The sequence below is a fragment of the Paroedura picta genome, chromosome 1, assembly GCF_049243985.1.
Source record: "Paroedura picta isolate Pp20150507F chromosome 1, Ppicta_v3.0, whole genome shotgun sequence".
Taxonomy (NCBI): domain Eukaryota; kingdom Metazoa; phylum Chordata; class Lepidosauria; order Squamata; family Gekkonidae; genus Paroedura; species Paroedura picta.
The window spans coordinates 181,330,024-181,351,877 of NC_135369.1; the positions used below are offsets into that span (position 1 = coordinate 181,330,024).

The following is a 21,854-nucleotide window of genomic DNA, read 5'->3' on the forward strand; positions in this document are numbered from 1 at the left end:
TCAACCGGCGCAGCAGCTCCCACGCCTCCCCTTCTGCGGTGCAGCACTGGCTGCGACAGGCAGGAACGGCTGCTTTGGTGGCCGCATCCCACAACCCTATTCTGGATATGTTTGCTCCCTCTAGTGGTCAGTTCAATATTACATCAGTTTATGTGCAGCATAAAAACCTGCAGGGAGATGTGCTGGACATAGTCCAATATAATACCGAATTGACCACTAGACCAAACAAATCACGCATGGAAAAGGAAAACTACCTGAAGCAACAGGAACTTACAAGAGAGGGAAATGAGAATGCAGAGAAGCCCAATGAATGGGTTTCTTTTCCCCATGCTTTAAACAAGCTAAGCTAATGACTCGGTCTAATTTAGAACAAAAGTAAATTTATCTGCTAAAAAATGTGCTAATTGTTTATGCTGATGGATAACCACAGATATTTCTTTTGTTCAAATAAAGTCGTCAACTCCAGGTTGGGAAATACCTGGAGATTGGGGGTGGAGTTGAGGTAGGGGATGGTTCCAGGATGGTAAGGAGCTCAGCAACAATCTGAGTCCATCTTCCATAGCAGCCATTTTCTCCAGGGGAACAGATCTCTGTAGGAGATATCCAGGTTCTAACTGGAAAGTGGCAACCCTATGTTAAACGTATGGATGCACTTCAGACATAAATGTAAACTTGTGATTTATTTTATCAGTGGTTGCCTGTGAAAGCAAGAAAGCAGATTACCTTGCACATTCGTACCCTGGTTTGCTTCCACAAATGCTGGCTTTGTTGTATTTGCTCTTTAGCCAGGGTGGGAAGCAAACCAGGACATTGATGTATCACACCAAGCCACTTTTGGTTAACAAACCAATTTCATACCATGGTTTGAAATGCTGGCTGAATGGACTCTAATTAGCCATAGTGGAGCTTTCCACATTCAGACTAACCACAGTCAGTGGTTTTGTCTGATGTCTGAGCAGAGCTGCTGTAATCTTTTGGAGGACAACTTTAATTTAGAATTGAATGTTCATTGATTCTTCCAGAGAGTTTCTTAAAAACATGAGCCCAGATGGACCCTGGATACAAGTGAATTCTCTCTCCCTTATAGCAGGCTTTCTCAACCAGGGTTTTGTAAAACCCTGGGGTTTCTTGATGGCCCTAGAAGGGTTTCCTGAATGGATGGGAGTTAATTAATTTTTAATATATATATTTTCTTAAGGGCCCTGGAAGGGTTTTCTGAATGGGAATTAATTTTTATACATATTTTAAAATTTGTTAGACATTTATTGGGTGATATGACCATATATGGTCATGTCGACCGGCCCTCCGCTCCGAAAATAACCAATGATGGGTCTGGAGGGCCGGAAGGGGAGGGGCACCAGGTGGGCGTGTACACAGCTATGCTTCACAACCATATTCTGCACGATTGTGGCACTTGCAGGAAAACCTTAACTTTGAAGAATGTTTCAGTTGAGAAAGGCGGCTGCAATTGCAGGATCAGTATAGAGCAGGGGTAGTCAACCTGTGGTCCTCCAGATTTCCATAGACTACAATTCCCATGAGTCCCTGCCAGCAAACGCTGGGAATTGTAGTCCATGAATATCTGGAGGACCACAGGTTGACTACCCCTGGTATAGAGGTCCAAACGTGTGCCTAAGAATAATAAAGGCAGTGACATGTCTTCATTTCCCATTAATATTCCAGTTATTTGTACTAACATGTAAGAATTTCTGAATTGTAAATGAAATTCTTAATTTCATTTTTGGCTACTAGCAGAAGAGTCTATCAAAGTTTCAACTGTCAAAACATAACATTTTTATAATATTGGTGTCCCTACCTGTTGTTTATAAAAGGGGTAGTCAACCTGTGGTCCTCCAGATGTTCATGGACTACAATTCCCATGAGCCCCTGCCAGCAAACGCTGGTAGGGGCTCATGGGAATTGTAGTCCATGAACATCTAGATGACCACAGGTTGACTACCCCTGGTTTATAATATAGTATTTGCTAAAGAGTTAATATGCCCCTGCCCAATCAAGAAGTTATTTTGCAAAATAACATATTTTATGCTTCCTTTTAATAAATCCTGGGCTATACATTCCATTTTTACAGGACATGGCCAATCTGGGAAGAAGTCACATCTGAGAGGCAATCCAAGGCCTTGTTCACATGGCCGCTTTTGACTTGGAAAACTCACCAAGAGGTGATTTTTTCCTGCCATTTGGGTTTGGTGAAGCAATCTTGTGAATTCTCCACCACCTGATGAGATTTCAGCTTAGCCACATCTTAGAGGTAAGGACACTATGTCCTGGAGAAGCCACGTCCTGGGGGTGATGCTCCACCATGTGACCAGATCGCAAATGTCCAAATCCCAATGAATTTGGTCGTTTGCATTCTCCCTCTGTGGCAGAGCATTCACAAGACCAATTCACTGTGCCAGAATGGTGAGGAAAAAGCCATCCTGAGGTGATTTCCTCACATCAAAAGTGGTGTGAATCAATATGAAGAAAGAGTTTGCTGAGGTTGCCTTTTTTGAGTGATTCATTAAAATGTCTGGTCTTAATGAGTTCTGCAGTTTGGGTATCACTGACCGAAAATGGATTAAAGTATCTGCTGTATGCATTTATCCAGGGAAACTGGGGAAATTTGAACCATAAAGGATAATTTAGTTTAAATGCACAGTGTTCGGGTAAATAAAACAATGGAATGCCATAACTTGGAAGGCTTTTTCCCTTACTTATTAGGCCACTAATTATTTAACTGGTAACATTACATTTGTGTTGTCTTCAAACTAAACAGCCCAATGTCGCTTAGTGCCTTTCTCATTAAAATTCAAAGGCAGATTACAGATAAGGTTGAATCTAAGAGTGCTGTTTCATATGCATAACAGCAGCTATGCTGGTGTGAAGGCATTTTCGTTGATGGAGGAGAGGGGGCCATTTCTGTTTCCCACCTCCCATTGCAGCGGTTAGGCTTGCCAGTTCTGCAGCAACATCGGATGTGTGGCTACCTACAAAAAAATTGAAGCGACACAGTGTAGCTCTAGGAATCACCGAAAACTCTATGGTTTTACCATAGACTAGTATATGAGGCCACACCAAGGACTGAACAGATTGTAGAAGGTATACTTTTGCTATAACAAAGCCAGTCTTGGGACTGTTGCAGGAGACTGATTAATTGTCCCTTGTGAGCTGCTTTGAACTTCTTCACGGGAGAGCTGGGTATGTGAAAATAAATGCAAGGGCAACACGTTGAATGTTCTACAAGTGATTATTTTCTCTCCTTTTTTGTTGTAGGCACCTTGTGAAAATGGTTCTAAAATAAACAATTACCTTTTAGAATGGGACAAGGTAAGCACATTTTAAATGCTTGATAAAGAACGTGCCTTTGTAAATGGCATCATATTTTTACGTTTATGCCGTCAAATAGGGAACTTTTTCTAGATTTGCTATAGCACATCTCTGCATTTTGCTATCTTATTGGTTTGTTAACATCGGCTCAAGGTTGACTCAGCCTTCCATCCTTCCGAGGTCGGTAAAATGAGTACCCAGCTTGCTGCTGGGGGGTAAACGGTAATGACTGGGGAAGGCACTGGCAAACCACCCCGTATTGAGTCTGCCATGAAAACGCTGGAGGGCGTCACCCCAAGGGTCAGACATGACCCGGTTCTTGCACAGGGGATACCTTTACCTTTTTTTACCATGTGACTGTTTAAAACACACTTCCCTGTCTGACATTATTTTCACAAAATTTCCATGCACCGATTATTCACACGGCTGGTCACATCGGGCCACCTCGGGGCAAGTGGCCCTACCGCTTCCCATGTACGCATGGGGGACAAATCCTCCGGCGCACATGGTCTGCCCCAGTGTTGTGCATTTCCATGCACAATTCCAGGGCAGATAAGTTCCACTGCGACTCATGGTGGTAGTCAAGGGGGGATGAAGGGATAGTGGCATGCTGCTATCCCACCATCTTGGGGGTGTAGAAATGCCCTGTTCAGCTCCACAGCACTGTGAAGCCAAACGGGGTGCTTTGTGTCCCTGCAGGGACGCCATAGGTCTGTGTGAGAAGCCGGGCCTCTTCCCTTATGCACGGGCCTGCCCCGGCCGGGCCTCTACTGGCTGCTGTAACAAGACAGGGAACGAAGAAGAATCCGCATTCCCTTGCTGTGGGCCATTAGAGGCCCAAACGCAGGCCAGGACCAGGAGGGGGCCTAAACAGCGACGGCGTCATGCGTAAGCGGGGATTAGCACTGCTGGCATGCAGGTGCTGGCCTGCTTTTTCTGGCTTGTGCATAATCAGTCAATGAGATGTTTCCAGAAGCACTTTCTCCCAACTTCTGCACCATTTTAAAGTATGACTTCTCAACAAGTATTCTTTCCTTAAAATCTGTGAAGTACAATGGACATGAAATAAGCAATTAAGGCAGGCTTCCCCAATACACGGTGCCCACCAAACCTTTCCTGGTGCCCCCAAATGCGACTAGGTGGGGCTTCTGTCCAACTGGGTTTCTGATTGGCTGTCTATCCATAATAATTTCTTAGGAAGATGGAACTGTAATTTTGTTATTCCTTTTAGGGCAATGGAGATGGGGAGTTTGAGCAATGTTATTATGGTCAACAGAAGCAGTACAAGATCACAAAGTTGTCCCCAGCAATGGGGTTCATGTTTAGGCTGGCAGCCAAGAATGACATGGGCATGAGGTCAGTATTGTTCAGAAATAAATATTCTGTAATGTGCATTTTTAAATAACACAATATGCATTTGTAATAAAGCAAAATAATATACCTTCTCAGAGGGGGGATGTGTTTCAACACTGAAATGTGGACATTTTCATTAAGGGGAATGTTTTGTGTTTTGCATGGCTGCTATAATTCTGCCAAGATTTTTTATTACAATTGAATGTGTGGTTTATTTTGAGACTATTAAAGGTGCAGGAGAGAAATAAATCTACCCTTATTCAAATTCAGTGTGTTATTTCAGTAAGATCAGTGATGCATTTGTCTTTTGCTTCAAGTGGAAGAGCATATTCTATGCAGTTTTTCAGTGAATATGTTGATTTTGGCAATATCTACGGTTTTAATTGACTGATGGGAACTCAGGATTTTTCCAATATAAAGCTAGTATTACCTTCACAACCAAGCCTTACCATTGTTCTCCGTAATATTTCCGCACTGTCCGGAACCACATCCGGTGTCTGGACTGTGCTTCCGTCCGTATGGGCCAATCCAGATCTGCTGGGAATGATCAGATTGGGCCGGCCCCTGGAGTGCCCGCCTCCAGAAGCTGGCCGTGCAGCACTTCGGCAGCCTCGTGCCCAGAGCCTGCTTTGCAGCCAAAGACGGCAATCCTGCCCTGCCGGCTGATCAATGCAGCCTCCAGTGGCCTCTGCACATCGACGGCCTAGGCAGCTGTCGCGCCACCTGCCAGCATGCCTCTCACCTCTGGCAGCTGGGGAGGGCTGCCCCTCCCTGTACGCTTCGGGTGGCTTGCAACATTATTAAATAACAATTAAACAAGTCATGTATTCTGGGTATACTGTTGGTGTACTACATGGGAAGGCTGACGTGCACTCTTGATAGCATGAGGAAATTTCTTTAAAGGGTCAAAGGAATATCTGAAATCCTTCCAACTGAACGGGAGTGCAATGCGGGGGGGGGATGTGCTCAAGAGTAGGAGGAGGATGGGAGGGTACTCCTGCCCTGCCCTGCCTTGGCTGCCGAACAACGCAGCCTCCGCCAGCTGCCGCACATCGAGTGGATGCATGGCCATAACCCTGGCCGCCAGCATGCCTCCCGCCTTGGCCATCGTGCACCAGGGCAGATGGCTGCGGACAGCTCACCCCAGCAGCCAGCATGAACGAGAGGTCACCCGGGGGCGTCAGGAGCCGTGAGCATCTTGGCTGGCCACGAGGTGCTTGCCAAACCTCATGGCCAGCCCCCAATTACCTGCCAAGGTGCCCGCTCCTGCAAAGCCCTGCATCACGTGCCCAGCAGCCCACCGCCCACCGACCCTGCCTGCGCCACACAATCCTACTATGTGCCCATCGTGCAGGAAGACGGCAGGCCCTCCAACTCAAGTACTGCCCTCCCGCATTAACACCTGCAGCCCCGTCATCCTGCCCGCCTGCGGGAATACAGCATGAGTCAATGTCTGCGCCCTGTCGGGGAGGGGGGAAACGCCGCTAGCACCCCTTGCATTCCTCGATGTAGATGGCTAGAATGCTAGTATATATAATTAGCAACCTGATGGTACAGGATATAATCAGAATGGATTCTACCCAGCCTTTTTCAATGTTTTAATTATTGAGAAACCCCTGAAACATTCTTCAGGCTTCGAGAAACCCCAGAAGTGGTGCAATGGTGCAGAATAGGGTGGGGAAGCGGAGCTATGTACGTGCTCACCTGGGGCCCTTCCCCTTCTAACCCCTCTGAGCCATTCTGGGAAGAGGTCATATCACCCAATAAATGTTTAACAAATGTATATATATTCCCACCCATTCAGGAAACCTAGGGCTGTCAAGAAGCCCCAGGGTTTCACAAAACCCTGGTGGAGAAAGCCTGATTCTACCCCTAAGACTTTAATCTGGTTTCCTCCTAAGTAACAAAGGAGCCATAAATTCTGAGCTGTAACTCCCCCTGTAAGAAAAATACCAAGGATGCTGTCTGGATATCAGGGGAAAAAATTTCACAGTCAGAGTAGTTCAGCAGTGGAATAGGCTGCCTAAGGAGGCGGTGAGCTCCCCCTCACTGGCAGTCTTCAAGCAAAGGTTGATGCACACTTTTCTTGGATGCTTTAGGATGCTTTGGGCTGATCCTGCGTTGAGCAGGGGGTTGGACTAGATGGCCTGTATGGCCCCTTCCAACTCTATGATTCTATGATTCTATGGATTAAAAACATGTTGTATTTATTGATTTGCAAAATTTGTATCCCGCTCTTCTGCCCTTACATGGGCTAGCAAAATGGCTAACATAGAATAATATCACTTTTTAAAACCATTAAAATCAACCCCCAACACAAATCATTAAAACCTGAGCCATATGGGAGGGCGGTATACAAATCTAATAAATAAAGAAAAAAATAAAACAATTTTTAAAGAGTTAAAATGCATACACAATATACAAATAGCAATTAAAACTTGGGTTAAAAAGGAGAAATCACTGCAAGACTGCCAAATGACTGCTTATTATTGGAGCAAAGGAGAAATTTTCTGACTTAGTTTTTAAAATAAATTAGAAGATGTTTACTAAGTAAAGACCTTAATTGATCCCAATTGAAATAAGCTTGAAATAAGCTTAAATTTATATTCTACTTTTCAAATTGGAACCGATAACCTCATACCAAAAATCCACGGGCAGAAATGTGTGAAAGATACTAAGGGTGGGGACAAAAGTGAAAGGAGAAAGAGGGAAAATATATGCAACCAGCGAAAAGCCTAGATAATTGGGTAGAAAATCTGCACTGAAAGTCCTGTTTAGCCTGTTTAGTTTATGTGCAATTTGTTTTTAAACAGTGGCTTTAGTGAAGAAGTCCTATATCATACCACAGGAACTGCTCCAGCTGCCCCTTCAAGTCCTGTGCTGCTTGAAGCTGGAGTTACTTGGCTATCCTTGCAGTGGGCTAAACCCCCAGGAACGCCATCTGATGAAGAGCTCTCCTACATTTTGGAAATGGAAGATGAGGACTTGGTAAGCAGAGGGACGGGCAGTCCTGACAGTTGCTGAGCAAACAACCTTCACCTGAAATTTGTTCGGGCTGACAACTCTGAAGGAAGGGGAACGGGGAGAGGGAGGGATCTGCTTCTGCAATGAAACAAACACCACATCCAAGTTTTAATTTTTATGTCCTTTTGGGTCAGGGCCTACTTTATAAAGATAAAGTTGCTGGCACAAAGTACCCCATCAATAGTCCGTGAACACAATCCTTTTTTCAGAGCCAGGGAAATGGCATCACAGATGTCATTGCCCACAGCACACAGATTAATATGGTTTGTTTGTTTTGTTTTTTTGCTGTTCATTCCCAAATGGGTTTTGCAAGGTTGTAATACTTTGAGCAATTGAAGCAGAAAAAAAAATTAACCTAGCTATGGCCTCAAAGAGCCATAAAAACTGGCCTTTTATGCACTGGTGTTTTCCCGCACTTTCACCGTGCATGTCCCTTGGGTTTTCTTTTCCTGTCTGCAGTTCCCCTTGCTTTCACTGTACAGGACTGTTGGCTTTTATTTTCATTCTGCATTGATGATTTTCCTCCTTTCAGGCTTCAGTTTGCTTTCCCATTGCTGTTTCTCATGTTTTCTGAGGAAGGTTATGGTGATTTTCTCCTTCACTTCCAAACTGAAAGTGCATAATAATTCGGTTAGATTCTGCTCCCTACCGTCTTCTCACCCCTTGGAGACCACTCCAACATCAACACTGAAATAATTCCTCCCACTCCAAACTTTCTGCCATTGCTCCTCTCCCTTAATCGGTGATAAAGTTCCACTGTTGTGCATCTATTTAAATAGATACAAATATAAATATATAATAATGAGATTAGTCTAGCAGAATGATTTTTTTTGCTAAACTAGCATCACTGAGGATAAAATTAGTGACAGGAAAAACTTTAAACATTGTGTCTCTGTGTGTGTACTGTTTAAAGTTTTTAAAGAGGTGTGTCCTCAGGAAGAGATGCCAAATTGGTGGCAGGAGAGGCAACAGGTGTGTAATGAAGGAGAGAAAGAAGAAAGTGAGCCAGCAGCCTGGCATGTGTTGTGCTGGCACCCCTCCCAGCATGCGCCCTCCAAGCCTGTCCAAGTGAGGGGGACAGCAACAGCAGCACAAGTGAACTGAAGTCAATGGTGCAGGAGTGTGCCAGCAGTTGGCCAGTATTCATGCTCTTTCCCCAGCTTGCATCTGGATACTGTGCTGGGGGGAGGCTTGGTAACCCTGGGGGAGGAGCTTCTGGACATGCCGAGTTCTTTGATCCTCCAATAGGGAGGGGAGTACTCTCTCTAGGATTTCTTGCTTTCTCTCTCTCTCTGTCTCTCTCTCCGATTAAAACAAATGTTTGCTCTCCTTAGCAATGCCGTGTCTTGTGAAAAAACTATTTTTTCTTTAAAACTATTAGTTTTAATGTTGTTGCTGCCCCTCTCCAACATGCTGAATAAACAGAGTTCATAACATGGGCTGCAGTTGGTGCATAACATGGGCTGCACGTGATGGGACAATGTTTGCCGAGTTCATATCCATCATGTTTTTAAAACTGTCTAATCAGAACCAAGCCACCAGACTAAATAGCTGAGACTAGCCTGATATTGTCAGTATTCAGGACCTCTGCAAGATCAGCCCTGGTCAGGATGTGAATCAAAGGCCACCAGGGAAGTTCAGGGCTGCTATGCAGAAGAAGGCAATGACAAACTATCCCCGCTCTTCTCACCTTGAAGACCCCATGAGAGGTCACCGTAAGTCAGTTGTGACTTGAGGCCACTTAATTATTGCTCTGAACTGATTGGTCCAGTTAGCCTGAACTTGTCAGATCTCAGAAGCTAAGCAGTGTCTGCCCTGATTAGTTCTTGAATGGGAGACCCTCTACCCTGGGCTTCCAGGTTCACTACAGAGAGACAAACTAGGGTAAACCACCTCTCTTCCTCTCTTGCCTTGAAACCCCTGTGATGGGATTGCAATAAATCGTCTGCAATTTGACAACACTTGCCACCACCAACGGAGCAAGACATTTGCCCTGACCTGGAGAGTCCCACCTAGCCTGGTCCTGTCAGCAGGGATGGGCATGAACTAAAGTTTGTAATGATTTCAGATGGTACATGGTTCGCAATGTGATTTTCATGAATTGAAGAGCCACCACAAACTCCCATGAAGAGCAGAAAGCAGGGTTTCAAATGGCTTGGAACCATTTAAGCCCCTGTTTTCAGCTCTTCACAACAAACAACGGAGTGTCGGGGAGCAGAAAGCATGGGGTTAAATTGCACAAACCCATTTATACCCCTGCTTTCTGCTCCCTGCAAAAAGTGTCAGGGAGCAGAAATCAGGGTCACTAATCAATCTAAACTGGTTCAGTTTGTGAACCGGCATATTGGTTCATGGTATAGTCACCAACCGTGAACCAAACTGAACTATAAAAATGCACTTCTTGCCCATTCCTACTAGGCAGATTTTGGAAGCTCAACCTCGGTTAGTAATGGGAGGCCACCAAGGAAATCCAAGCAGTATACAATGCCAAACCACCTCTGAACATCAGGGATTTGGTGGCCCCTTTTCACGACCACCACGTTATCACGTAAGCAACTGAATTCTCACTTGTTCTACAGGGGTGTGGCTTCAAGCCCAAATACACTGGTGACGAACAGACTTACACAGTGAAGGATGTTAAAAGAAGTACGAAGTATAAATTTAGGGTAAGATTTTTGTTTTGTAAACGCTTATCCATTGAAACCACACCTATTAATTGCATCATGCTCCTCATTTTACAGTTGCTAAATTGTACATTGGGTTGGAACCAGGACAAAATTTCTGCTTGTGCTGGAGCTCTTGTGCTAGACCATGATAACTGTTTGTACTAAATTACATTTATTGTACTTCCCCTTTGTTTTTCTGCTTCTGCAAATTTTTGTGGGACCATTTTTGGGGCACCATAACATATCAGGAGGGTAGCCCCACGTGCTGTACAACAGGGGTAGTCACTGTGGTCCTCCAGATGTTCATGGACTACAATTCCCATGAGCCCCTGCCAGCAAACGCTGGCAAGGGCTCGTGGGAATTGTAGTCCATGAACATCTGGAGGACCACAGGTTGACTACCCCTGCTGTACAAGATCTTGCACAAGTAGAACTGTACTAAATCCATGTATGTTTCCACTTGCCCATTGATGGATCCAAAACATTATCTGTCATGGCATGAAAACCATCCAGGTAGGGACATCAGGACATTCCATTGCAGTGTCCACAGCCGCCACTGACACCTTCTTTCCTGTCACACAAGTGTTTTCAGAAAATGGGTGAATCCCTGTGGAGCTTTTGCCCAGCTACGGTTCTGACTGGCCAGTGGACATCTGATTGGCTGTTGCAGCAGCAGCTGCCCCCACAGCATAAGTACCTTTACTGCGTGATTGGAGCAGTGTGTATTCCAGAAAATGTTTTTAGAATGATGCGGCTATTTTTAAAGGCGTCCTGTTAAACAGAGCTTCTGCCTGAACTGTGGCAGAGTTACTCTTAGAGTTATGGCTCGCCTCACTCCCTGACACTTCAGGGCAGCCATTTTGCGGCAGTTTCCACTGTTCTGTGTCAGAATTCAAAAGGAGCCCACCGGCTCAAAACAATGGGGGACCCCTGTCCTAAATCATTTTCAGTCTCTCCTGCGATCGTTCCATTTTTTTCCTTCTATGAAAGATGCACTCTTATTCAGTCTAGCTTGGAGTTTAGCGTTGAATAAAATCATTTAAATAAACAATTCATAAAATCATTTTAAAATAATTTGCAAGGAGTATTCTGGCAGCTATCAAAGCATGAAATAACTATATTTCTTCCCCTCACAAAATTGCTCCTTGCAAGTCAGTAAAAAAGAAAAAAGTTGGCATGTTTTTACAGACCAGCACAGGAGTGGTAAACAAAGTGTATGCTTTACCTCAGGCTTAAATGTTCGTTCCTTCTACGTTGTCTGTAGGAATATACAGAAGATGCTATCAACCTTGTTACCTGTTTTTATAGGTCATTGCCTGCAACTCAGAAGGCAAAAGCGATCCAAGTGACGTGGCAGACTTCACAACTAGGCCGGATAAACCTGGAGCTCCTTCGAAACCAGCCGTCAAGGGGGAAATTCTTGCACAAGGCATAGAAATATTTTGGGGTACAATTCTGTCTATTTCTCAGTGAGGCTTTGGTGTTGTTATTCATAGAGCAATGGGAAGGCTACTTTCTGGTCCCACCAAACTTTGGGGACTAGTGCTGCCATTCTGCTGTCATTTTCTCCATCAAGCGGGGAAGAATACATCAGTGTTCAAATGTGTTTGAGGAAGTGTGGGTGCACACGAAGGCTTACAACTTGAATAAAAGTTTGTTGGTCTTAAAGATGTCATTGGACTCAGACGTTGTCCTGCTGGTTTGGACCAACAAAGTACCCACCTGGATCTGTCAATATTCAAAGCAAAGTTACAGGAAATTTGGCTTCTTTGGTTTATTTGTTTATTTGGTTTATTTGTTTATCAGCCTCACCCGCCTCACAGGGTGTCTGTTGTGGGGAAAGGAATGGGAAGGAGATTGTAAGCCACTTTGAGACTCCTTTGGATAGAGAAAAGCGGCATATAAGATAAACTCCTCCTCCTCCTCCTCCTCCTCCTCCTTCTTCTATTTATTTATTTCAATTTCTAGACTGCCAATCTCTATAGTCTGACTCTGGGTGGTGTGCAACATTTTATAAAAAGAGATACAAATTATATAATTTAAAAGAGCTAAAATAACGGTAGCAGTAGAGAGTACTCAATGTTAGTCTCTCTATGATTCGGTTTCTGCCGTCTCTCTTGTCAGACAAAGGTCTGGATCTTCCCTGATTTGAACAAATGGTACTTTGTGGGAGGGGTGGGCCTATAGAGTGTTGATGTTAACAATTCATTGGTCCCAACCAAAAGCCTGCAGGACTGTGCAAACTCTGACAGGGCCCAGATGTACTCTGGGAGCTCATCCCACCAGGTAGGGGCCAGGAAGGACCAGATGGACCTCCTTAGGGTCCGGGAGCACCAGTTGGTTGGTGTTAGCCAAGCGTAATGCTCTTTGGAGGGTGTTGGCTTTCAAGGGTTAGTTACACAAGCAGAAATTTTCTGGAAAAGCTGGCTCTTTAATGTTTGGAGATCAGGCCACGATTGTGATAACAAACTTAAAGGCCAAACATGTTTGCAGACAAAGTTGCCAACCTCCAGGTGGCTCCTGCTGTTACAACTGATCTCCTCATGACCAAGATCAGTTCCCCTGGAGAACATGGATGCTTTGGAGTGTGGCCTCTATGTTAGTATGCTCTACAGAAATCCCTCCCCTCCGTAAACCCCACCTTCTCCAGGTAACACCCCCTAAATCTTCAGTTCTTTCCCAGTCCAGAGTCAGAAACCCAACTGACATAACATTTTAGCCAAAGCTTAGCTACAGCACTTTTCTCTTTGCCCCTCTCAGTTTTACAGCTTGGCTCTTTGCATGGTTACTTGGAAAGAAAACCAACCCTGAATTCCATGAGCCCTTCCTTCCATTTATCTCTCCATTGGGAACCCAGAATGGCTTATAACATTCTTCCCATCTCCATTTTAACCTCAGAACCATCCTGTGAGTAGATCAAGCTGAGAGTTTGTGATTAGCCCAAGATCACCAGAAGGTTTCCATGACACAATGGGGATTCAAGCCCGGATCTTCCCGATCCTTATCTGACTCTGTAACCACTGCACCATAGTGCCTAATAATATATTTTAAAAATTGCAACTTTTCCAGGGGTTTTGTGTCTGGAACACCACAGAAATGTACTGATGGACATGAGAATAAGTCAAAGATTTTTGTGACCAGTAGTTCACAAAATAAATATTCGTTTGTCCCTTAATTTAGAAACTATAGGAACCTGGGAGCTACTTGTAAAATGATTGACTTTGTCAAAACCAGAGGAGGGGTAGAAATTCCACACAGGGTCATAAGAATTTGTGAATCTCAATATTTATTTGTGGATCTTGAATTTATATATTTCTGTTAATGCTCCCCAAAATTATATTCCATTAATTCCATTCCATGGTTGTTTCACGATGAATTGCCTTAATTTAATTCAATTTTTAAATTTAATTTGTAAAACTACAACCAGTGTTTGCATACTTTCCCTTATTTTTCTGCATTTTGCATTTTGTGTTCCCTTGTTTTCCAGCAGAGCCGCCCATGGACAATGGAGGAGCAGCGATCACTAAATACATTTTAGAAATTTGTGAAGGCTTAAATGGTAAGGAATGATACAGGAAGGCTTGAAGTCTGTCATAAACAACAGGTGCTGGTTGCATAATAGGCAAAGTAGAATCATAGAATAATAGAGTTGGAAGGGACCTCATGGGTCATCTAGTCACTATGCAGCACATTCACAAACCTATCGCTCATCCGCTGTCACCTGCCACCCCCTTGAGCCTTCACAGAATCAGCCTCTCTGTCAGATGGCTATCCAGCTTCTGCTTTAAAATTTCCAAAGATGGAGAACCCACCACCTCCCGAGGAAGCCTGTTCCACTGAGAAACCACTCTAACTGTCAGGAACTTCTTCCAGATATTTAGACGGAATTTCTTTTGAATTAATTTCACCCTACTGGTTCTAGTCAATCCTTCTGGGGCAAGAAAGAACAACTCTGCTCCATCCGCTATATCAGTGGTCCCCAACCTTTATGAGGCAGGGCAATGGGCCGCACCCGTGGGCCACGCCCACGCATCGGGCCGCGCAGGCGCGGCCCGCATGGGCGCGGCCCGGCCCTGATTCCCTCTCCCCGCCCTCCCGCAGTAAGAAGCTTCCCGGGCCGCAAGCTTGCGGCCGGGGAAGTTTTTTACTGCGGGGGGGGGGGGGGCGGGGAGAGGGAGCCACGGCCTGGCGCCATGGCCTTCGCGGCACGGCACTGGGCCGCGGCCCACAGGTTGGGGACCACTGCGCTATATGACAGCCTTTTAAATACTTGAAGATGGCTATCAGATCCCCTCTCAGTCGTCTCCTCTCCAGACTAAACAGACCAAGCTCACCCAACCTTTCCTGATACATCTTGGTCTGTTCGGTCTGTTATTCTGGGCCCTTCTCTCTTTGCTGTTGCTAAAATATTCCTTAGTAGTAAACCCTGTAGTATTCTGTAATGCAACAGGCGCTAGCTCATGATTTGATGTGGGTTAGCGCTTCAGTTAGAAGCTGGCAACCATAAGAGGTCTCTCTGTGCACAACAGTCTTGATGACCCTAAAAAGGTTTATGCACATCTCGGCAGTGTGGAATTCTAGAACACGAACCTACACCAATCTGGAAACCTTACCTCCCCTCTGCAATGTTTTCTTGACCTGAAATAAGTCAGGAGGTGCTATGTGGCTGGTTTGGTAGCTGCAGAGGCATTACACACTTTTGAGACCACACTTCTAAACCTCAAGGAATATTTCCATTCCAGGGACAGCCAGCCTCCAGGTGGGGTCTGCAGATCTCCTGGGATTGCTGTTCATCTCCAGACTATAAAAATCCGTTCTCCAACAAAAATGGTTGCTTTGGAGGGGTGACTCTGTAGCATTGTACCCCACTGAGGTGTAGGGTTGCCATCCTCCAGATGAGGCCTGAGGATCCCTTAAAAGTCCAGCTCATCTACAAGCACTTAGGCTGCAGGGAAAGCTCTTTCCCCTCATATAAAGGTAAAGGTATCCCCTGTGCAAGCACTGGGTCATGTCTGACCCTTGGGGTGACGCCCTCCAGCGTTTTCTTGGCAGACTCAATACGGGGTGGTTTGCCATTCCCTTCCCCAGTCATTACCGTTTTACCCCCAGCAAGCTGGGTACTCATTTACTGACCTCAGAAGGATGGAAGGCTGAGTCAACCTTGAGCTGGCTGCAGGATCAAACTCCCAGTCTCATGGGCAGAGCTTCAGACAGCATGTCTGCTGCCTACCACTCTGCGACACAAGAGGTCCTTATTTCCCCTCACATACGCCCCTTCTAAAGGAATACACAGACACCCCTTAGCTAGCACAAGCTGTTGCTTGGCTGGTGATGTCTGCCCTTTTGAAGCCTGAGATCTATTGTTGGCAACTGCAGTCCCTGTTGTTGTCTGCAAGACTAAGTCGTTGCCTAATAAAAGTGGATCACCTAGTTCTCCCCAAAGTCTCACTGTCTACTTTCCTGTAAAGCTAACTCCACTTGAAATTCTGGGCCATTCATGCTTTTGAGTTTGTAGGACCTTCCTGGCAAATACTGATTTTTATTTACCAGGACAAGCTTGAGGAAAGTCACTTCAGTTCCTATGTCTCTCCAGCCAGTTACTTGTTCATCATTTAAAGTTTCAGGCTGTAAATATGCTTTATTTAGATCTTTCTGCACTTTCCAGACTCACAGGAGTCTGGTCTGTCTGTCTGTTTGTGCCCCAAAATAGAAACAGTTGCTGTATTTGTGATCATAGTGCTATTAAATTCAATATATATGTAAGTTATACATGATAGCCAGCTTAGTGTATTGGTTAGAGAATGGAAGACTCTAACCTGGAAAACTTGATTCCAATCCTCCGCATGGAGCCAGCAGGGTGGCCTTGGGCCGTTCACAGTTCTCTTAGAGCTGATCTCTCAGACCAGTCTTCTTAGAGCTCTCTCAGCCCCATCTAGGTCATAGGCTATCTGTAGTGGGGACAGGAAGGGAAAGGTGTTTGCAAACTGCTTCAGGATTTTAAAAAACCCAGCTTTTGTCTTTCTCCTCTGTGGAATTTTGTCCAGAGTCCACCATAGTCCCATTTTAATTTCAAGAGAGAAGTTTAGTTGAAAGAATCAAGAGAGTCAAACTTCTTTGGGACACTTAGTTTTAAAAAACAAAAACAGTACCATAGCAGTTGAGATACGTGTATACAGTAGTTTAGGAAAGGTACAAGGCAGCAACTGAGCAATGTATTCACTATAATTGTCTGTTTAGGATTTTGTCTAGTGCATCCAGCTCCTGCTTGGTAAAATAGAATCAAGCAGATTTATCAGAATTATAATTTGAATGTGGCATTGTTGACGTGGAATAAAAAAATTAAATATTGATTATTTGATTAAAATGTATTATTTAATTAAACTTCCTTCCCTACAGGCCGCTTTGAATATTATTTCCAATCACTTTTACTATAATCTTATTATCAAGATGCTACGCGTAACAAAACGACTGCCTTGTAAGCAAGATGTGTTAAATAGTTGTGATTCTTTACCTCAGCTAATTGACACCAGGCTGTCTAGCAAACCAGGCTTCGGAAATTATGGTGTCGTTCCAGGAGCTTCCGAAAGCCCAGCATGGTCGGACGGCATAGTCTGTAGGTCAAGCTTTCTCAACAGGGGTTTCATAAAACCCTAGAATTTCTGGACAACCTTGGAAGGGTTTCACTTATTGGGTGGGAATATTTTAAATTTTATTTTTTAAAAAAATATTTAAAATTATCAGGTGATATGACCATATATGGTTATGTTGACACAAACCGCACCTCCCAATGGCCAATTATGGGCCTGAAGGGGATGGAAAGGTGGAATGAGCTCCCTGAGGAGAACTGGGCCCTGTCAAAATTGGCCCAGTTCTGCATGGCCTGCAAGCCAGAGCTCTTCCACCAAGCTCAAACAATGGCATACCCTGGACTCAACAAGGACATAGGTTTTTTTATCTCACTACGCATGCTAACTTCATTCAATTCTTACATCCATATTCCTTACAATCCAATCTTTTTATTTTATTTTATTTGGGACAATGTGACTGTAATGTGATGTTAGTAATATGTACTGTAATGTTCAATTTAATTCTCTGGTCTCAGGACAAGATAACTGGCCAGCACAGCTTGTCACTTGTGGAGATGCTTCCATGCTAGGGTGGAGATGGATGGGGCAAGCAACTAGTCTCTTTTAATTATTTCTTTTCACAATTGGGAAAGTGCCTGCCATTGATTACTAACATAGACAGTTTTATTTCTCCAATATTTTTGTGAACTACAAGTGAATTCAAAAGGACTGATTGGCTGTCTTAGCAAAGAATTATCATCATATGGCATGATTTGGCTATTATGACACAGTTTACTAATTTGCCACTAATTTACCTTTGCTTTATATCTGTACTCTTATGATCCTTGTTCCATTTTGTCTGAGGAAGAGTGCCTGCACTTGAAAGCTCACACCTTGAATAAATCTTTGTTGGTCTTAAAGTTGCCACTGGACTCAAATTTTGTTGTGGGGAGAAGAAAGGAAGGTTTTGAGACTCTTTTGGGTCGTGAAAAGCAGAATATAAATATAAAAACCAACTCTTCTCCTTCTCCTCCTCCACTTCCAGGGAACCAATGGGCCATGATATACAGTGGAACTGCTACAGAATATTCATTCAGTCATCTGAATCCCGGACGCTTTTACCGTCTTCGGGTATCCTGCGTTGGAGAAGGAGGGCAAAGTGTGGTAAAGTTAATGTTTTATATGACTTTATATCAAGCTCAAGCACAACTAGTGGTGTGTTAATGTTTTGTTTTTATAATATACTTTATTGTTTTCATTGCAAAGATGGAAAAACAGAGAAAAGTTAGAAGCTTGATTGCCCTGGTCACCCTCCCTCCTCCCACCCCAATTTGGTGCTTCAAAGTCTGATACAATCTACTTGGCAAAGTAATCGATATAATGCCATTGGTCTTGATAGTCTTCCAAAGATTTCCCATTTACTAGATAAGTTAATTTAACCATTTTTGAAAGTTCCACCAGTTTATCGAGCCATGGAGATGGAGATGGTAGATCTGGTGCTTTCCAGTTATTTGCAAAAAAACGATCTCGCTGACGTTGTCGCATTAAAGGAAAAGATCTTGGCATTTCGGTGTGTTAATGTTTATGATTATTTTTATTACGATTATAGGTATCTGACTCACTGTTGGTGCAGATGCCACCCCTGTTGCCTGGTCCATGTCAGCCTCCAAGGTTACAGGGCAGACCAAGATCGAGAGAGATTCCACTATGTTGGGGTAATGTTGTTTAGCGCAGTAAACATTGAGTTCATTTTAACGTATCTAAATATTCCCTTAATAAGTGTTTCCCTCCATCTTCTTTCAGGGCCACCTGCTGTAGATACTGGATCACCAATAACCTCTTATAGTTTGGAGATGTCTCCTATGGACACAGACAAGCTTCGAGAAGTTTACTGTGGCCTTGATGAAGAATTCACAGTCAGTAACCTGCTCCCTGGAACAACATATGGCTTTCGACTGAGGGCTACTAACGCAGCTGGGGTGAGGACGGAATGCAGGCAAAAGCAGTCAGTTGGCATGCCGACAGGCTCACTAATGTGCATAAATAAATACATCGATGACATTTTAATCCTCCTTAGGGTTGCCATATGTCCACTGGAAGGAGATTTTCCTCCCTAGGGGTATTCTCCACCAGTACTTCAGCAGCCAGCAGAAGAGAATTAAAAAAAAAACACACCTGGCAGCAATGACATGATGTCACTTCTCTGAAAAGTAACCAGCCACCAATAGGAGATGAAGAGCAGGGACAGTGTACAGTCATCAGTAACAGCGTAACATTATTCCTAGGAAAACCTGTGTCCCGAACCATGGCGACTCTTTCATCAGAGACAAAAAAAACTGGGATATTTTTCATTAAAAAGAGTTCAGAGTTGTGTCTAAAGGGTACATCTGGAAACATCATGATAGAAAGTCAAGTGCTAAGAATGACTGGCCTGACCAGACCTAGGATACCTACAGATACCCCCCTGCCCCCATCGGCACAATCATTTTCCTGCCAGAATGAAAATTTCCCCAGTGTTTTCACTTTTGCTTTTCTAGATTATACATATTCTAAGCTCTGGCTTTAACTTGTTTTAGTTATAGTTTTTTTTTTGTGTTGGTGGCAATGGCTTTTAAAGAGCAGCAAGGTGGGATAGAATCTTGTTAATAATCATATTAACTACTACTATTACCACAACTATTACTACTGGTGTGTCTAATATTACGGTACTACAACTCTGGGTGTTGTTGTAGGGCCTTCCTCATCTCAGGCAGACCATTCCCCAGGACAAGAGCCACCTAGTTACTAGCAGGAGCTAGGCTCCAGATTATCACCTGAAAAACCTTTAAAGGCCTTGCATCCACAGACTTTAGATTTGCCAGGTCCACCTAGCCACTGGCAGGGGATAGGATGGTAAGGTTGTCACGGTGGGAAACTCCGGGTAATTCGGGTGTGGAGCCTGGGGAAGACAGGGACCTCAGCGGGGTACAAATTCATGAAATCCACCCTCTAAAGCCTCCATTTTCTCCAGGGGAACTGAGCTCTGCTAGCTTGGAGCCGTAATTCCGGGGAATCCCCAGGGCCTACCTGGAGGCTGGCATCCCTAACGTGCCGACAGAACTGCCTCCCATGCCGTGCTCCACTGCAGCAGCTTCATTCAACTAAGCAAAGCCTTCTGAAGATGCCACACTGCAAGTGGACTCAAAGGAAAAGAGGATCAGAGGAGCTTGGAGGTTCAAACCAACCACTGTAGCTCAGTGTGTAGTAGCTAGAGTATTGACATAGGTTCTGAGAAATCCCCGGGGTCAAATCCCCACTGTGCTGTGGAGCCTGCTGGGTGTCCGTGAGCCAGGTACCCCCTTCCTCAGCCTAATCTCTCTCATAGGGTTGTTGTGATGAAACAGAAGGCAAAAGTTGACTGGAACTCCTTGGAGAAACGGTAGGGTGAAAATGTACTTAATAGTGGCGGTCTCCAGGCCGGAGAATCAGGTTTCATTCCTCACTCCTCCTCCACATGCAGCCAGTTGGATGACCTAAGGCTAGTCACAATTCTTTTAGGGCTGTTATTTCACAGAAGTTCTCTTAGGGGTCTCTCAGCCCCACCTACCCCATAGGGGGGATGGTGAAAAACCGGCCATAAAAGCCCAGCTCTTCTCAATAAACAAACACAAGTTGTATAATTATGGGTGCCAGACTCACAAAACGCACGTAGCATTTTCTAGAACATAATGATAATTATGTCAATCCCTTTTCCAGCTTGGCCCCTATTCGGAGACGTGCCAATACACCACAGCTCCTGGCCCACCAGACCAGTGCAAGCTGCCAGAAGTGACGTACAAATCCGCAACATGTGCAGTCGTATTTTGGGAGGTAGGCATTTCATGTAGTTACCTTTATAACCCAGCTTTCTTGCCAAAACTACACCATGTCTTAGAGACAAGGCTGCCAGTTCCACGATGGGAAATAGCTGGAGAGTTTGGGGGTGGAGCCTGAGAAGGGCAAGGTTTGTGGAGGGGAAGGGCTTCAGTGGGGCACAGTGCCACAGAGTCATCCTCCCAAAGCAGCCATTTTCTCCAGGTGTGAAAAACTTTGAATTCTAAACCAGTAAAGCTTTTGAAGAAAGTTTCTTTATTAGCGAATTGCAAGTACCTAACACATCGGAGACATAGTTAGAACTGAGGGCCATTCCGCACCGGGATCCATGTAGCAAATTGTTTGCTGAACGAAAAATCGCCATTTTAAATAGTGGAATTCGTCGTTTTGCACACCTGCCTTTGTAGTGGAATCCAGTTGCGTTTCTATCGTTTCCCACAGGGTTCCGGTCTCAGCAAAAATCGCTAGAAAGGAAGCGCTATTGCCAAGCTCGTCCCACCCCTGGCCGTCAAGCAGCCAGTGGGCGGCCGTTAGCATGCTCCCAAACAGCCCCTTTCCCTTTAAGGAAGGCCCCTTCCCCCAGACTGACAATCGGAGGGCCCAATCGCGCATGCCGATTGGGCCCTCCGGTTGCCAGTCTGGCGGCAAGGGACCAATTGCGAGCCGCACACAGCACGGCTTGCGATTGGTCCCTTGCCGCTGGACTGGCTAATCGGGAGGCGCCCGCCTGCCGCCATTACCTGCCTCCTCACCAAGAGGACAGGTCGCCGCCTCACCGCCCGACCCGGACGGACGGCCGCCACCCGCACTGACCCCGTCGCCACCTCCAGCCGCCGCCTCCTTGACAACTTGACCCCCGGCCTGCACAGCAGGCGGCGGCCTGCGATGCCACTCGACGATGGAGGGCACGGCACCGACGCTGAGGCCGCCCACACCGCTCTCTCCCTCACTGCGTCCCTCCGCCGCAGTGCTACGTCGCCCACTGGCCCGCTCGCCACCTGTCTCCGGCCTCGTGGGCTGCACCGCCCCCACCCGCACCGCGGCCCCGCTGCTCACCACCTGCTGC

The 21,854-nt window shown here is 45.2% G+C and overlaps 1 protein-coding gene across 4 annotated transcripts in view; it reads left to right on the plus strand.

The window, feature by feature from the left end:
* The window catches only part of FNDC3A (fibronectin type III domain containing 3A), a 75,477-nt gene that overhangs the window by 38,157 nt on the left and 15,466 nt on the right, over positions 1 to 21,854 (plus strand). For 2 of the 4 annotated variants that reach the window (XR_013227002.1, XM_077314490.1), the window contains exons 10-19: positions 3,274 to 3,327; positions 4,559 to 4,683; positions 7,494 to 7,668; positions 10,284 to 10,370; positions 11,679 to 11,817; positions 13,858 to 13,929; positions 17,982 to 18,100; positions 18,546 to 18,651; positions 18,740 to 18,915; positions 20,672 to 20,785. Coding sequence is in view for 3 of the 4 variants with exons in the window: in XM_077314490.1 (XP_077170605.1) it covers positions 3,274 to 3,327; positions 4,559 to 4,683; positions 7,494 to 7,668; positions 10,284 to 10,370; positions 11,679 to 11,817; positions 13,858 to 13,929; positions 17,982 to 18,100; positions 18,546 to 18,651; positions 18,740 to 18,915; positions 20,672 to 20,785 (1,167 nt within the window). In the remaining variant the exon portion in view is untranslated. The remainder of the gene's footprint in view (positions 1 to 3,273; positions 3,328 to 4,558; positions 4,684 to 7,493; positions 7,669 to 10,283; positions 10,371 to 11,678; positions 11,818 to 13,857; positions 13,930 to 17,981; positions 18,101 to 18,545; positions 18,652 to 18,739; positions 18,916 to 20,671; positions 20,786 to 21,854) is intronic. The other 2 variants (XM_077314503.1, XM_077314513.1) reach the window with 2 other exon arrangements.